At 37.0% G+C, this 18612-nt stretch overlaps 1 protein-coding gene across 2 annotated transcripts in view; it reads right to left on the bottom strand.

Moving 5' to 3' along the window:
* Positions 1-18612, bottom strand: part of CNTNAP5 (contactin associated protein family member 5) — a gene marked incomplete at both ends in the record, with an annotated part of 785818 nt that overhangs the window by 99925 nt on the left and 667281 nt on the right. For both annotated transcript variants that reach the window (XM_081262143.1, XM_081262144.1), the window contains 2 exons: positions 7977-8205; positions 17394-17633. In XM_081262143.1, the coding sequence (XP_081118269.1) occupies positions 7977-8205; positions 17394-17633 (469 nt within the window). The remainder of the gene's footprint in view (positions 1-7976; positions 8206-17393; positions 17634-18612) is intronic.

Genomic DNA, 18612 nt, shown 5'->3' with positions numbered 1-18612 from the left:
AATTAAATCCTTATCTCTCACCATGCACAAAACTCAAACTCAAAATGGATCAAGGATTTAGGAATACAACTAGAGACCCTGTGTCTCATAGAAGAAAAGGATTGGTGTCTTTGTATGAAGAGAAAGTAGATAACTTAATACAATCTCTCTCTCTCTCTCTCTCTCTCATGAATGTGCAGAGAAAAGGTAGTCAACTCAACAGGTACCAGCACTTCTACCATCTTGATCTTGAACGTCAAAACTCTAAAAACTGCAAGGAAGGGAATTTCCATTGTTTAAGTCAACCATCTGTGGTATTTTGTTATGGCAGCCATAGAAAACTAAGATCCTGGGTATTAAAAAAATATATGTAGAGTTACTTGAAATTTTTTGTTAGTTTTATTTCTGTACTAGTCTTTAATTACTGTCCCCCACCCCCCAGGGACTTAAAGAACTAGATCAATAGGTGTGGTTCCCCATCTTGATTTTCCTTGATGCTGGCATTTGCTGCCCAGCTTGCCCCACAAGGAGAGTAGCTGGGGCTGAGGTGGGGCACTTCTCTCACATTTGACTACATCTCCTACAATGTATCTTGCAGAGCCTGACTTAGTGGTTTACACAGAGAAAGTTTACTCCGTTCCAGAGTTTTCTCTGTTTTTGAAACATCAAACAAGTTCCCTGTTCCTTGAAGGTTCTCATCAGAGGACATTTGAGAAAATAATCCTTAAAATGTATTGTTTCCCTGCTCTCGGATAGTGAAATATGCTGCCTGTGTCCAATGACAATCAGCTAATGTGCACAGTGAGCACCCACTGCCTTATCTTTCTCCTTCTTCAGGCTAATGTTCTGCCCATCAAGTGCTCAGCCTCTAGCCACTGGGCAATTTTCTTTTCCTCTTTGTATTAAATTTTAATCCCAAATGCATTTAACCTTGAACTTTGTATTCATGCTCTGATAACATAATTATGCAAATAATTCTTATTATTACCATTATCAATAAGAAAATAAAAATGCTCTGTACATTACAGCCTGCAATGCACGTCCATTTGCATTGTTTTATTTGATCTCTGTCTGTTCAGTCAGTTAAAACAAAATATGATATATTGAATGACCCAAACCAGAGAACCTTATTTTCTCACAGTTCTGGCAGCTGCAGGTCCAAAGTCAAGCTGCCAGCTGATTTGGTCTTTTCCCCAAGGAAAGGCCCTTTGGGCTTGTAGAGTATGACTTTTCACTCTGTCTTTACATGGCATTTTAGGGACACAAAGACAATTTGTGTTTCTTCTTATGAGCTCACAAATCCTGTTGGTTCAGGGCTCCAATTTTGTGGCATCTTTGACATGCTAACTTCTTTACAGTAAATGCAGCTACACTTGGGGAAGGGATTTCAAAATAAAGATTGAGGACAAGGGAAAAACTAAGTTCACAGCAACCTTCAAGAACCTGCAAGGACACTAACAAATCAAGGTGTTCTTTACAACAAAGTTTAGAAAACCAAGAAAGTTTCCTCAAATACAATTGCACTCAACATGTTTCACACTCAGACTCACCACTTAGCACTGGAAGCTAACTGTGAGATAGTGCACATTTTTTTTTTTTTTTTTTTTTTGGTTCCAGCCTCTGACACTTCCCCTTCTCCTAGGAGGGAGAGGTGAAGAGGAGGACTCTTGATCATCCCCTAGAGGTCATGGTATGTCATAACCACATGGTGTAATGGATGATGAATGACAGACAACAAGAGATTTTTGGAAAGCTTACAATGTAGGAAATGAACAACAGAATCAAATCTGGGGAAAACACAGGATATTTGGGGGATTTCAAATCAAAGCTAGCAAAGTTGCATGATGCAAGTCACTGAGACAAGTGATCAGGGCATAGTAAAGCAATACGAATAAGCCTTCTGAGGCTTCTGAGGCTTCTCTCAGTCTGTTTATCAGAATTCCTGCTGCCAGAGGAACACAAACTTATGCCAGTGTCAGAGACCGAGTAGTAGGAGATAGCACTAAACTCTGAAGGACTCACATGGAAGGATGGTGAGGATAACCTAAGGCCAACTCAAAGCAGATAATGAGTTTTGTCCTTGGAAGACACAAGAGTCTCTAGATCCCTGACTCTTGTGTCAGGGATCTGTCCAAATGTGAAGTGTCTTGGTTCATCATTATTCCCTCCAAGGTGTGTACAATCAGAAATGCAGACAGTGCGTCTTATGAGTGTATATGTTCAAAAAGATTAATAAAGAGGAAATACTGAAGCAAAGGCAGACAAACCATTTGGTTCTGAAGGGCAGCTGAACAGCCACCGTGGTAAGGTGACCTGGGGGCACCATTTGGATTTTGTACTCACAGCATGTCACTGTAGTTTGGTGGCCTAAAAGTTAGCACATCTTTCAAATTTGACTTTTTATACTATTCAGTATCCAAAATGGACTAATGTTTAAAGCCATATTGAATAAAATTGATTGGGAATATACATTTCTGCAGTGGCATTACAATGGCAAAATGTAGAACAAAGAAACATTTTTATTAAAGAACATGATATCTGCATAGAGAATACTGACTTATGTTTCATAATTCAAAGTTCACCCACTGCATGATGCCTTTTCTGACCTTCTCTATCAGAGAAAATTGGTTCTTTTGACTTGCCTCTACCTTGACCTAGGATCTAGCATATATGTGCCTGGTGCCATGTTACATGGTTGGTTGCCTTTATTTCTGTCCCAAAACAAATTCTGTAAGGCAGGGTAGGGTCTTGTTGACATCTCTCTCTCTCTCTCTCTCTCTCTCTCTCTCTCTCTCTCTCTTTCTTTCTCTCGGATGTGAAATTTAATCTGCTTGTGGAAGGGTTTCCTTAACTATTTTCAAATGACAAACTTCAAGGACAACCCCCACAGTACTGTAGAGAAGGCAGAGCCATCCCTCAGCAGAATGCTGTGAAGGTCAAGTGTAGCTTTAAAACACTCTCAGCTCCCTCTCTAGACTCTTTCCTCATTTGAAAGACCCTTCTCTTCTAATTGCCAAGTCTCTGAGAAGTTGCCTATGACTCAAAGCCCCAGAATATGGAGCTCTAATTGCCCTCTCTCTCCTGAGAACTACCTGACCTCAAAATGCCTCTGTTTCTGCCTCCACTCTTCCACCCACAAATTAAAATCCTTTTCTTCATTTAGGAAGAAGAACCTGTTTTCACTTAAAAAGACAGCAGCAGCTTAAATCCAAATAAATCCATGTTTGGAGAAATTTCAAGAATAATGATAAAGGGCAAAGAAGAATTCCAAACCAGCCAAATCAAACCCTTGCCAGGGCAAGACTTGTAAGCATGACTTTGAATCACATTGATCTTTCCTCTGGCCTGCAGAATTATATGAAATAAGTTTGCAAGCTGATAATTTTGTTCAGTGTTTGCACAATTTATCCAACTAACTCCCCACCCTGGCTTCTTAACCTACAGTACTAGAACTAAAGCTATTTTGTATAAGCTGGTTCTGGATGTTTGCTTCCTCCTGGGAAAGCAAAAAGGACTCACTTCAATAGGGCCCTCCCCTCATAATTTCCACCATATTCCCAAAAGTGTCTTATATTAAAAAAAAAAAAAGGTTAAGAAGCCTGCATGAGCACAAGTCCCTTAATTCCATCTCAGCTAGGTATGACTCAATCTTATTATAAAAACTCTCACAGATAAAAGACCTTTCCTAGTTAACCTTTTACTATTTTTTCTCTCCTTATCTTTTTCGATCATAAAGTTTTCCTGATTTCCAATAGCATTTTCAGTAAAGTATTTTTTACTGCATTGAATCAAAGGCACATTGAAAATATTCCTAGCTCTTGATAGTGCAGTGCCCTCACCCCACATATGATTCACAAATAATTTGGTCAGAAACTTTGATACCATGGATATATTGAAAACAAGTCGTAAAGATATCAATTCTTAATTCCTCAAAGCAGCATTTCAAGGTCTGTAAAATAATTCTTAATGGAAAGCAATATTCATGTCAGACTACACCAGAAGAAAACAAATAATCACAAAATCTATTTTTTTTCTCTCTTCTGCTGCTGGAATTATTACAGTTTCTCAAACAAATAGTCATTTAATTATTATCTGAAAACTCCAATGAGAAGGCTACCACTTGACTATTTGATCCCATTGTTATAATCCCTGAAGCCTTCTTTCTAGTTAGGTGGCTTTAGAAATCTGGGTACTCCCTTTTCTCACTAGGCTGCCTTTCTAAAACTTTAAGGCAGTTTCTGTGTCTCTTCTTCCTTATCACCTAGACAACACCCTATCCTGCTTATCTTTTCTGTCTTTTCAGTCTCTCATACTACATAGTTGAACCTAGTACTGACCTTAAGAGTTAATGGAAGAATGAATGAGTGATCATGGATCTTGGTTGTATCTCTGTGGCATAAGGAGATGACAGGTGATACCCAGGATTATGTATGCCTTAGTCCTTCTCCAAGGCATTCACAGAAGTGTTACCTGGAACAATGTGGGGCTGCCTATTACTAACCACGTTGTGGACATCCATCACTATGGTTTAACCTGAGCTAAAAGGACTAGCCCTTGGGCTTTCACACTTTCCCTGAGACCTAACCATAAAACAAACAAAGCACAGGTCTCCTTATTTCCTGAATTTAGCTAGTGTTTTAAAAAAACACAAATGTCTATGGAGTCAGGCCGAGTTTCTGATGATATAGGAGTCTAGGAACATGGCAGAATTCAAGAATGCCTTCCCTATTAAATATATAAATTATTTTTAAAATTATTACAAAGAGAGCTGTAACTCAGAGGTAGAGCACTTGTCTATATATTCACAACCCTGAGTTCAATCCCCAGCACTACAAAAACAAACAAATTTAGCTCTTGTGACTTAGAGTACAGAATATGCTACGAGACTGGGGAAGGGAGGCTGAATCCTGAATCTGCCCCTTACTTGTTAAAAGATTTTAATGAAGTTATTTGATTATGTGCCTCAATAGCTCCAACTATGGAAAACTGGGTTTTTAGGTTATATCCACATCACCAATTAAACAGAGTTGCTTCGAGAACCATGGACAGTCTGAGTTAATTAAATTAAATAGACAACATCAGTCTTGTTATACATTGTCTGCATTCATGACAGTTATATTCATGCTCCTGGCCTGACAGCAATACATGTGCTTGTGAAGTTACACTCAAAAGAGGCTTTGGGGAGAATCCTGCATCTTACTTCTCCATAACCATCTTTTGTTTTTTCAATTCTCTTTATTTTATTTGTTCTTTTTATATATACATGGAGAGTGTATTTTGACATATTATACATAATGCTCCATTCTTGTGGTTGTACATGATGTTCAGACATGAACATAGGAAAATTATGTCCAATTAATTCTACTATCTTTCCTATTCCCACCCCTCCCTTCCCTTCATTCCCTTTGTCTAATCCAATAAACTTGACTTCTTCCTTCTCCCCACACCCATTGTGAAATTAGCATCAGAGAGAATACAGGGTCTTTGGGTTTTGGGCACTGTCTTATTTCATGTAACATGATAATCTCCATCCATAACTGTCTTTTTTTTTTTTTTTTTGGAGAGGGGTATTGTGGAATGAACCCAGGGGCAATCGACCACTGAGTCACATCCCAGTCCTATGCTCCTATTTTGTATATTATTTAGAGACAGGGTCTTACTGAGTTGCTTAGCGCCTCATTTTTAAAAATTTTTTGTTGAGGTTGACTTTCAACTCATGATCCTCCTGTCTCTGCCTCTCAAGCTGCTGGGATTGCAGGTGTGCACTACTGCACCCAGCCATAACCATCTTAATATGTTCCATCCACATCATTAGAGGATGAATTGATTTAGAGGGAATATTTCTGGACTGATTATCAGGAGATCTGGGTTATGGTCCCAGTGTTGTCATAAATCATCTGATTGGCATAGGTTAACCTGCTTGACCTCTGCATCTCCCAGTGTCCTCAGCCAGTCTTATCAACCTCAAGAGGAATTATAAGGCAAAGTGGAAGACCTGGCATGTTGATATAGTGGTACTAATCATGTAAAGGTCTTCCATTAAATAGGAGACTAAATAACCCTTCTCTCCTGTAGATTCCTCAAGGGCTGATGCACTTGGAATGACCTGTCTCCCTCCTCCAACTCCTTCTTCTCCTCTTTCTCTCTCTCTTCTTCTCTGTTACTTGTACAATGAATGAAACCTTTTGCATTACCTGGGCCAATGTTATTATCATTGTACTTCAGGCCTGATTCAAACCACAGGCTCCCCAATTTTGATCCTACAATTAGAATCAAATACACCATTCCTTACTTTGAAATTCAGTCATAAGTCATTAGACATCAAAAAGCAGGATGAAGTAAAGAACAATAAACCCAATAAAATGTAGATAAAGAAAATTATTGAGAATCTCTCCTAAGGTCTAGAAAGGGCTATATAAGTGCTTCATTCCTTGAACTCTCCTTCTACTGAGGGCCACCACAATCCTTCCTATAGTATACCAGTGTGGGTCCTGTAGAACTGATCAAAAGCCCATGTCATAATACCTGCAGATTTCAAGAGGAGGAAAGGGAAGCTCTTGATTACAGGACAGTGTTTTTGGAGATCATATAACAGGAATATCTAGGTCTTGGCCATTTTGCCTGTTCAAGCAATTATACCAAGCCCATGGGGTTCTAATTTTGTAGTGTCCTTGGCCACAGAGATAACAAGAGTCCTTATTCTTGCAAGGTGTAATGAGGATATATGAGAAGAAATCCTGACTTCTTTTTTTTTTTTTAATAAAGAGAGAGTGATAGAGGGAGAGAGGGAGGGAGGCAGGGAGGGAGGGGGAGGGAGAGAGAGAGAGAGAGAGAGAGAGAATTTTTCAATATTTATTTTTTAGTTATCGGCGGACACAACATTGTTGTTTGTATGTGGTGCTGAGGATCGAACCCGGGCCGCACGCATGCCAGACGAGCGCGCTACCGCTTGAGCCACATCCCCAGCCCCGAAATCCTGACTTCTAATAACCATAATAACTGGCCACCTTCAGCATTCCTTGTGTGGAAGACAATCTGGCCCTTCATTACCTTAATCTTCTCATAGTCCATTTTGCCCACATTCTTTCCACATTCTCACCTTTTTCTTAAATGAATAATGGATAATTTAATCATGAAAGCCTAGGTTCTATAATATACATTACAAATGGAGAAATAATGCCTTCTTTTCAAATATAATGATACTGAACGTATCACCAGTCCAGAAGCATAAACGATAATATATTACATATAACCTTCAAAAATAATTGGGTCTATTTATTTAATTTCAGGAAAAAATGCCATGCAAGTGTTTGTGAATTTCATATTAAGTTGGAATAATTGTAGAATGAAAAGAAATAACAAATTGTTTATTTATAAAAACAATAGTATTATTGTTTTGTTGAAATAAAATATCCCAAATTTTGCTGTTTCAAGATAGAAAATGCTACAGTGTGCACAGTCTTTAACTATATAGAAAAGTTTGTCTCCCCCCAACCAAAATCTGATTCTCAGAAGCAGATTCTCTCTTCCACAAGGTTATAACTCATGTATAGTACTTTTCTCTAAGACCAGGACAACTGACATCTATTAATATAGCCTGCATTTTGCTAGGTGTTTTAACAACCCTCAGTAAAAAGGACTGCAGCAAAGATGACAGGATATATGTGGCAAGTGTCCTTCTGAAATTCAGATATGCTTATGATCTTCTCCTTTACACTTAATGGATTCCAGCACAGAATAAATAATAAAGAATTACTGCTACACAGTTGAGGCAAATTAAAGTCAATGCATTTGAGACTTCAGCAGTGAATTGACACTGGCCCTGAATACCAATTGCAACTCATAAAGGTAAAGTATAATCAAGAGTTTGGCTGGAAGGCTTGAAAAAAGCTACCCAAATGGGACCAACTTTAGGTTAAAACTATGCAGCGTTCTGGAGGACATGCACTGTCCCTCCCGGCCAGTCTGACACTCACTGGACTTTATGTCATCTACACTCACCATTTTTGCAGAGCAAGACAGCCAGAAAGTCCTGAGAAGAAGAATTGAGAAAAAGCAAGAGGCTGGGTGTCTGAGCTGTCACAAAACTGAATGCAATGTTCTCTTTGGATGGAGCCACATCTGTGTAAATAGCTGAAGATGAGAGGTTTGTATTCTTGGTGACAGGGTAGGGTTCTTGAAACATGTACGTAACTGATGTTCCAGCCTCAAAAACAGCAGAAACCTCTGTAAAAGAGAAAAAAAGGGAGCACACATTGAAACAGTCAGTGAAGCATTCAGAATAGTTACAGTTGCGTGTGTATTGTCTCCTACACACCAGGCACCATGTGAAGGGTTTTATTTTTTTTATTTTATTTTTTTTAGAGAGAGTGAGAGAGGAGAGAGAGTGTGAGAGAGGAGAGAGAGTGTGAGAGAGAATTTTTAATATTTATTTATTTATTTTTTTTTAGTTCTCGGCGGACACAACATCTTTGTTGGTGTGTGGTGCAGAGGATCAAACCCCGGGCCGCACGCATGCCAGGCGAGTGCGCTACCGCCTGAGCCACATCCCCAGCCCCATGTGAAGGGTTTTAAATGTATTATGTAACATGCTTCCCATAATAATTTTGAAGTGGCAAAAATTATTATTCTTATTTACAAATGGGAAACCTGAGACTCACGGAGTTTAAGAATGTTGAATAAAGTTGCACAGCCAGAAGGGAGCTCACATTTGCCTCCTAAAGTTTAGGTCTGGATCAACATACATTTGCAGAATGACTACCATGTCCCAGGCTAACTTTGTTAGAAGCAAAATGTAAATGTCCTCGACTTTAGCATAGTGAAAAAAGAAATTTTGCTGGGACCATATTGCAATCAAAACAGAGAGCTTAATAGCTCCTATGTGTATTTATCTGTATAAGATTACAGGATGTGAATGGGTATTCAATTACAAAGAGTACGACATGGGGGATGGGCAGATGCCATTGTCTATAATGTTGGGTCAAGCATGAGGATGAAGGGAAACAGTATAGAAGGAATTTTCTGAAACAGTAGCAAATACATAGATATCAGTCTTATAAGCATTGATACTCAGTTCCAAAAACTAGCAGACTTAGGCACACAAACCCTATAACACAGCACATTGGATGAAGCTCTGCCAACAAACACCATGGAAAAATGTGGAGTCTATAAAGTAATAGAGTTCAATTAGCAGAAAACTGAAAATCACTCAGTGCTCCTTATAGAATGCTCCCACTCCATTACATCATTTTATTTCATACAACTAACACTGCAAGAATCAGTACTAGATTTGATTTCATGCAGGCTCTGTGGTCCTAGGTAATGTAGCGAATCCTATGGAGACTTTCCCTCTGGCGAATGGGAATCATAACACCTACCTCATTGGTATTTCTAATGAAACTGTGCCAAGCAATGCTCTTAAGTGCTTTACACACTTAAGAGCATTGCTTGGCACAGTTTGAACTCCACATTAGAAGAAAATTTAATCTGAACCCATTCCTGTTGCCATCATACAATGCACCATTTTATTTACCATGCATTCATCCAAATGCTGAAATATTTATTCTGCTTAGACCAAGGCTGCTCTTGAGTTCACTTAAAATTTCATCTCTTTACCAGGGTGTGAAGGAAAAGTTCCTTTGTAGAGCAACATCTTACATCTGGTAGCCATCTCTGCCATAGAAACAGCACAGCAAATGTGAACGTGTGTTAACTATTAACATGATGAATTTCCCTTCATCCTAAATGACATGCAGAATATTCCTAATTTCTCATAAAGTTCTTTGATTGACTTTGTAGCACCTAGAACATAATGCAACCTGGATTTGCTTCCTAATTCACTCACAAATTTGTCCCACTTTGTGAAAACTCTGTTCCAGTGTGTAATCATGCCAAAAAAAATTAATGTTGCATATTTATTCATATTGCTTAGCAGGTTGAGAATACTAGTTTGTTTCTACTAAAGAGTCATAGAAAATGTTTTGTATTAATTGAGCAAGTTACAATATTGGTATTCCTGATTATAAAAATATGCATCAGATAACTTGTGACAGTGAAGATCTTGGCTAATCATCAGCTTGATCCAAGTATTTTTCTTGAATAATCTTCCTAAGGGACATTTATCATGTATTTAGAGCTACTGTTTTCTAGTTAACACAATGAAGGACTTTTATTTGATGTTTGTCTATATGCTTAAATATTCACAAGTCTAATTCAAAGCATTCTATTATATATATTATATATTGGCTTATGTCTTTTCATATTTAGGACAAGAAATTAGAAATGAAAAGCATTTCATATTTAGATATGTAAAGCTGGGCTGGGGATGTGGCTCAAGTGGTAGCGCGCTCGCCTTGCATGCGTGCGGCCCGGGTTCGATCCTCTCAGCACCACATACCAACAAGGATGTTGTGTCCGCCGAAAACTAAAAAGTAAATAAATAAAAAATAATAAAATAAAAATAAAAAATAGATATGTAAAGCCAAGTTTCTGTCATTTTTCTTCCCCTATCTCCAGTTCTAACTATTTTTAATGTTTAGATATTGCCTATTTTAGCATAAAGCTAAATTTAATAATGTACCTCAATTCTGTTATTCTTTCTGCTTCTTATGTTTTATAATCTGAGAATCAGCTTTTGATCAAATAAATTGAGTTTCTGGATATTCAAAACAATGAGATAAATGGAAGAAAATATTTAATTCAAAGGTGACTGCCAGTGATCATTGTGCTACTCCAACCAGTGATGTCAATACTAACATCCCTGCACACCCACTTGGTAAATGAAGCCATGGTGTTAAGGTCTTGAGATAATAGGACATGCATTTAAACAAATAAATACCAGTAGAAATAAAGGAAACTGGAAGGTATTATCTAAAAATCTGAAGGAAATAAAATACAAGGGTACTTACTATATTCCTTCTATTTGTCTAAAAGCAGAACAGGAAATTACAAAAATGAAAGTTCTTTGTAAACCTTTTCTCTCCGGCTTAAAGAGAGAGAGATAAATTCTTGCTTGATTACCAGTTCAAAGATATGGACACTAACCGAATCTGCAGGCTCACTTTCCTCCTATAAATTTGCCTTCCCTATTTTCTTACTTCTGAAGCCTGGGACTGCTTTTCCTGTGTTGTCTCACTTCTCTAAAATGTATTGTTCTTTGTTGAAATACTATTAAAGGCAGATCCCTGAACCACTGCTTTGAGTAAATTTTCTTCTCTGTGATATGAATTCCAAAGACTAATTGATCTGCTTGTTTATCTCTGGTTAGTCTGTTTTTACAGAGTTTTGTCCCAACTCTATACTTACCAGGATTGGAAAAATTGATCTTTTTTTTCTTCTCCCTTTCAGAACATAAGTCTAAGGTTTGAGTGAATTTGTTTGAGTGACAGAAACCAAGGTTCTCAGAGTTGTATGTCCCTGAGGTCCAGAGAACCCTAAGACCTGAAAGAGGTGCTCAGCATTGATAGGACCTTGAAGTGGAAAATTAACTCGGAGGAGGTTCTAGTAAACAGGGATATCCCTAGGGAGGGATCCTGGTTGATCTGGAACTGGATTCTGGATTTGTCTATTTCTAGCTTTCACAGAATTCAAATCAACCTCCAGTTTCTCAGAGACCAATGGGGGTATTTAGTCAGTTATAGGTTGGATGGAAGATTTAGAAGACAGTGTGGAAAAGCATAGCACATAAGATTAATTCAACAAACAGCAGCTAGTCTTAATAATAGTGACATAATTAAATTAAGAATGAGAACAATAAAGACCAGTGTAGGATAATGTATAGTCTAATGGATACCTAGAAATCATAGGCTGCAATTAATTTAGAAAAAAAATAAATATACTAAAAGTAAATTGGAAATGTGCACATGGAGTATATATTTCATAATATTAAAAATTACTATTACAGTTTTTCCTTATGAAAATGACCCTATGCATGTGATTTTAATGAATCCTTATCTTCTAGGAATCCCTGCTGCATTATTTATACATTAGATGATATTATATCTGAGATTTGCTTCAAAATAATAAGGGAGGAATACAAGAGATGCTTATATTGATGAAATAAATGAGTTGGTCATTGTTGAAACTAGAAAACGGGTGTATGGAGATTCTTAAATTCTTTACTGTAGTGTAGTTTGTTTTCATTTTCCACAAGAAAAAAATAAAACAAAATGATATAAATTGGTAGAAATGTAAATATTAAAGGATTCTTGAACAGGGTTTTAGACTATGTAAAAAGAACATAAAATATATATGCTATCATTTTCACTGAAATTCCATTGCTAAGGAAAAATTAATCCATTTGTTTATTGTAATATTATTTAAAACAAAATCTGATCTAAAATTCATTGGATGGTCCAAAATTTTGAAACAATAGGAACTGTAAGCATTTAGTGTGACCTTCTTTTTGTAGGAATTATCTCAAGTGCTTTGTGGAGGGCTCATTGGATGCTAAATCTCACTATTTGTGAAAGATTCCTGCATTTTCCATATTTGGTAGAGAAGGAAATTAAGAAAGCTTGAGGTTCAGTTACATGACCAGAGTCACATAATGCAGGGTGCAGGCAAGCTAGGGTCTGAATTTAGTGAGGTCTCATGGCAGAGTTCCAATATGATTTGGGGGGCTGTAATGCTGTGGTGATGGAATGAATTAAATAAGAGAAGGCAACTACACCAGATAGAATATATTGCAATCATTTAAACTGATACTTACAGATATTTATGATGTATATAGGAATAAAATAGATAAAATCCATGGTGTAAAATATAATGGGTAGCACTATCTCTGCTCTATTAAATGCAAAGAAAAGAACTAGAAGGAAACATTTTTTAATTATAGTAATTACATTGGGTTTTACCTTTTCTAGTTTTCCAAATAAATTTCAAAATATATTATCTAACATTTTATTTAGGAAAAATATTTGAATGACATCAGCATGACAGTCTTACCCAGATTATTCCATTAATGGTAAGTGGTGGGGGGGCTAAGGACAAATACATATCAACAAATGATATGGGAGCAAGTGGATATGAACATGCCAGAGAATCAAGGTGGATCCCTACCTCACAATACACACACACACACACACACACACACACACACACATACAATTAACTCATAATGAACCAAAGCCATAAATTTAAGAGCTGAAACTATAGAAATTTTAGAATGAACTATAGATGCAAATTTTCATGTCCTTGGACGAGACAATGATTTCTCAAATATGACACTAAAAGCATAGAAAAAACAGTTGATCAACTGGGCTTTATCATAATTAAAAACTTGGTGCTTTAAAAGACAATGTAAATAAAATGAAAAGTAAACCAAAATAATGGGATAAAATAAGTGAAAAACATATATATATATATATATATATATATATATATATATATATATATGTTATATATATATATGTTATATATATATATATATGTTATATATATATATATATGTTATATATATACATGTTATATTCAGAAGACACAAAAAATCTGTATACCTGAATAGTATAAGAAAAAATGAAAAATTGGCAAAGGATTTGAGTAAACATTTCCCCCAAAAAATTATACAAATGGATAATAAACCCATGAAAAGATGATCAATGTGATTGATACTTAGGGAAACACAAGTCAACACCCATTGTGATACCACATCACAATCAGTAGATGTCTATTACAACAAGTGAGGAAATAACAAGAGTAGGCAAGCATGTGGAAAATTTGAATATATACATACATACACACATACATACATACTGCTGGTAAGAATGTAATGCCCAATTGCCTCTTTGAAAACCAGTTTAGAAATTCTCAAAACATAAAACACATAGTTACAACAGGATCCAACAACCTTATTTCTAAGTGTACACTCAAGAGAATAGAATACATACATCCACACAAAAATATGTACTCTAATATTAATAGCAGAGTTATTAATAATAGCCAAAGAATTGTAACCATTCCCAAATTCATCAACTGGTAAATGGAGAAACAAAACATGGCACATTTATACTGTGGAATACTCTCTGGAATAAAGAGAATTAAATGGTAAAACAATGATACAACATGGATACACCTTAACAACATTGCATTAAGTGAAAGAAAGTAGACTAAAAGAGGCCAAAAATTATGTGGCTCCATTTATATGAAAAGTCTAGAATGGGCAAATTCATAGAGACAGAAAGCAGATTAGTGGTTTCCAGGGACAGGCAGGTGAGGTGAATGGGAAGTGACTGTGAAAGGGCATAAAATTTTTTGGAAAGGATGATGAAAATATTCTGGAATTAGATAGTGATGATGGTGTGCCTCTCTGTGAAAATGCTAAAAATCACTGAATCGCAAACCTTAAAAGTATGGATTTTATGGTATGTGAATTATAATCTTCTAATAATTGACAAAGCAAAAAAAAAAAAAACATACAAAGCAAAAACCCACATAGTCATAGAGATGGAATCCTATTACCATAGTTCTATACAGAATTAAATTAGAATCAGAAACAAGAAAAAGAAATTTAAAAATATGCTGTATGAATCTCCAGCTTTGGAACATATTAGCAAGTCACGGAATCTTCTGTTATGATTTGGGGTCTAGAATGACTGCCAAAGGCCTACATGAAAATGGCTTGGTCACCAGCTTGTGGTGTTCTATGGAGGTGGCACAACTTTTAGGAGGTGGGGTCTAGTGGAAGAAGTTAGATAATTGGGGCCATGCCCTTGAAGGAGATATCAGGATTTCAGCCTTTTTCTCTCATTTTTCTTTGCTTCCTGGCAGCCATGAGTTGAATAGTTTCTGCTGCCCTGTGCTACCTGCCATGATATGCTGTACTATGCTGCCCCAAGTTCAGAGGAAATAGGACAAAGTGATCATGAATGGAAACCTCGGAAATTCTGAGCTGAATAAACATTTCTTGCTTTTAAAGTGATTATCTCAGGCATTTTGTCCCAGGTACAGAAAGACGATTAACACACCTCTGTGAAGCCCTCGTATGTTAAATCCAGATTTTAAATAATCCTGTCTTATTGGTTTAAGTATAAGGAATATATATTGCACTTAACATCCAGTTAATTTTATGGCTTGCATTTCTCCATATTACCCTAAGAAAGAGAAAGTGGGCCAATGGAATATCTGGCCCAGGATTGGAAATGAACATGTCCCTAATTCCACCCAAGATATTTTCACTATTTCCTGGGATACCCTGTGCTTCAGTAAAAGAAATGGAAGAACACCCCTATAGAAAGGGCATTTTGGTCACGACCATCTTGTAGCTGATGGCTTCCTATTTCAGTTCCACACCACACTTCCCAGGGTCAATTGGCATGGTTAAACGTCCCATGCATTGCAATAACTGAACATAGAGGGGATTATTTCCTTTGAATACGGAGAGGGGAAATTTGGAAATAGTGAAATCCGAGGCTCCCTGAAAAGGCTAAGCATACATCTGTCCATTTAATTTACAGATCAAAGTAAGGGTGCAAGAGCACAGAAAATTAGCATATGTAGGCAACAGATATAGTGGCGTGGCCAGATGAGACTAAATAGGAATTCTCTCGGACAAAGGAGGTGACAATAAAAAGATAAATCTAGAACAATGTGATCTACAAGACACATGTTGGAATCACATCTATTTGGCTTTTTTCTAGACAATAGCCTTGGATGGGGACACTGTAAGATGGTGCTTTTGCACTTCAGTGACCAAGCCTGGTAGTGTCTATTCTGCATTTGTTCTTCTTAGTATGTGGAACCACTCTAACAATGGCATCCAAACTTTTCAGGGGATGTAACTTAGAGATCTCTCACAGTGTGAAACCTAGTAGCATTTTTGCTTGCCTTAGCTCATATTAAGAACCTACTGAGATGGCACTTGTTATATTTCAAGCTCCCATGCAGGGCCCAACACACTCTTGGCCCTAAAATTTGTACCATTAATTTTTCCCAAGGAGTATTACATGCTTACCAGCAATAATTAGCACGTAATTCAACCTAAATTGAGAAGAAGGCTAAAATGAAAAATTGGAGAGCTTAAAATACAGAATACATCAAGGAAAATACTGGGTGCTTTATGTTTCTCCTTTCATTTTTAAGTTCCAAAGTAGGTTGAACTACAAAAAGCATTATTGGTAGAGACACTTGGAAGATGTGTTTTAATGAGCTGACAAAATTACTTATAATTATGATCATCATTTTTATGTAAATGGTTCCTTACCATGATTAAAACATTTTAATAGTTTATTTATTTATTTTTTAAAAAAAATATTTTTATTTTTCAGTTATTGGCGGACACAACATCTTTGTTCGTATGTGGTGCTGAGGATCGAACCTGGGCCGCACGTATGCCAGGTGAGCGCACTACCACTTGAGCCACATCCCCAGCCCCACATTTTAATAGTTTAAATGGTACCCTGGATATACTATTTACATTATTTGCTCAGTAAACAATTTTCCATCAATAAAATAAACTTTAAAATACTGCAAAGATTGATATTTGGTTTTGTCTTTGTTTGAAAAATACTGAGTGTTTATCCCAAATAATAAGATTCTACAATTTTTTAAAGCTATCTAGAATTTATCTAGAGGAGTCACACCATATCACTCTTTCACCAAAAGGGTACGTCAAGCATATAATGATATACTTGTCGGTATAATGAATTCATTAGATTTGGATGTGATGTTTAAAGTGCCCCAGGGCAGGAATTTTGACTTTTCCGTTTCAATTCCAGAAAAGCAAAACATGAGTTCTCAAAACAGGGTTTTTAAGATGTGTTTTAATGAGATGTTCATGTTCATCACTTGCAAAAAAGGGATATTTCACTGGGTATATGATATTATTTTTATTAATTTACCTACCTCGGGCTGGGGATGTGGCTCAGGCAGTAAGGTGCTCGCCTGGCATGCCCGGGGTGCTGGGTTCGATCCTCAGCACCACATAAAAAAATGAAAAATAAAGATGTTGTGTCCACCAAAAACTGAAAAATAAATATTAAAAAATTCTCTCTCTCTCTGTCTTAAAAAAATTACCTAACTCTTCTTTTTTTTTAATAAAAATGACTTAAGATGGCTTCAATATCTCAAAGGCTCCCACAGAGCTAGATGCTCTGATCCTTTGCTTACAATTGTTCACTGATGAATTAGAACTGTAAATAATAGTCTGCTACTTATAATCCAGCAATGAAAGTCCACATCTTCTGGTCTTCAGCTGGCTCCCCAGCTACAGACAACATGTATTTCTGTGACTACACATTCAGTTCAATTGCATCGACAGTGTCCATTCATAAGGAAAATGAGTAGATGTAATTATGTTGAGGAGCTATGTAGAGCCTCCGAGCAGAAGGAAATCAAGTGAAAGAGCACAATGAGGAGGGGGACCATGTGTCCTGATGGTTGCTATCACCCTGCACATGGGAGACCATGAATACCCATACCTTTTTTACAAAAGGGTCCTTCATATGGCGAATTGGTGCAGTCGCAGAGGTAGCCACTGTGCTTCTCCACACACTTCCCCCCATTGTGGCAGTTGCTGCCATAGCTGCTGCAATGACCTGGGCAGCCCGGCCTGACTCCAGATGTGACTTTTGCCCTCTCCTCCAGGTCCAGTGTCTGCCCATTCAAGTGTAAGGAGCGGATGCATCCTAGGAAGCCTTTCTGCCTTGATGACGTTCCTCCTAAAGGTAAAAAAAATAAATAAAAGAAAATACTGTAAGATATCCTAGGGCACAATTCTTTTACTTTTAAGATCCTATGTGTCACAGTTAACTACTGTCCTATTGTCGTATTTTGCTGAATTTTTCTGTTAAATTTTCCGTAAAGAATTAGAAGTTTAAACCTGGGGGAAAAAATGCTTGTCTTTCTAGACTTAGAACCACCCCTGCACAAACCCACACAGAACACACAGAGAGAAAGAGAAAGAGAGAAAGAGAGAGAGTTTTTGAGGAGTCCTTTATAGGTTTATGAGTGAAACTTCAGATGGCCATAGTCTTTGCAAAGAAAATAAAATAACTTATTGTGTGGTCTGCAGCAAACTTTCTTCCAAAGTAGAAGGTACAGAGTGAGATTGACCTTCTGGCAAATTTTAAAGCAAGCTGTTGGCTACACCAAGTTAGAAAACTGCAGCAGAATTCTCAGTACATATGTAGCACAGCTCATGATTTTGAAAAGAGAATGGACTTTGGGGCTTGCTGCAGATTAAAACTCCATGACCACCAAATCACTTAAGCCTCAACTACTTGATCTATAAAATAAAATGAAATCTATTTAATCTATTTTGTGTGTTGACAGTAACCTCAGGTAAGAACATGGAAGACAGTGTGCATTCAATCATTGTTGTTCTCTTATCCCTTCGCTGGGGTCCTTATAGTGGCCAGAAGCTGTAGGTCCTTATGTGCTGATTGATCTTACAGTTTATCCTCAAATTACTATTTGGAAGACAAGGCATCTGGAATGCAGAATAGGCTTGTACCCCAACTTTCTGTGGAGAACACATGTTGAGGGGTTCAGACAGATACAGTACACTCCTTACAAATTATTGAAAAATGGAGCAGACCCAAAGGTTCTAAGTATTTTGTTCCCACTGAAAATCCAGAATTCTATTCACCTTTTCCTCTGAAATCAGAAAATATGTGTGAAATGGGATCACAAATCAGA

The sequence above is a fragment of the Spermophilus citellus genome, assembly GCF_964194105.1.
Source record: "Spermophilus citellus genome assembly, chromosome: 11".
Lineage (NCBI taxonomy): Eukaryota > Metazoa > Chordata > Mammalia > Rodentia > Sciuridae > Spermophilus > Spermophilus citellus.
This window is presented reverse-complemented; position numbering and strand designations above follow the sequence as displayed.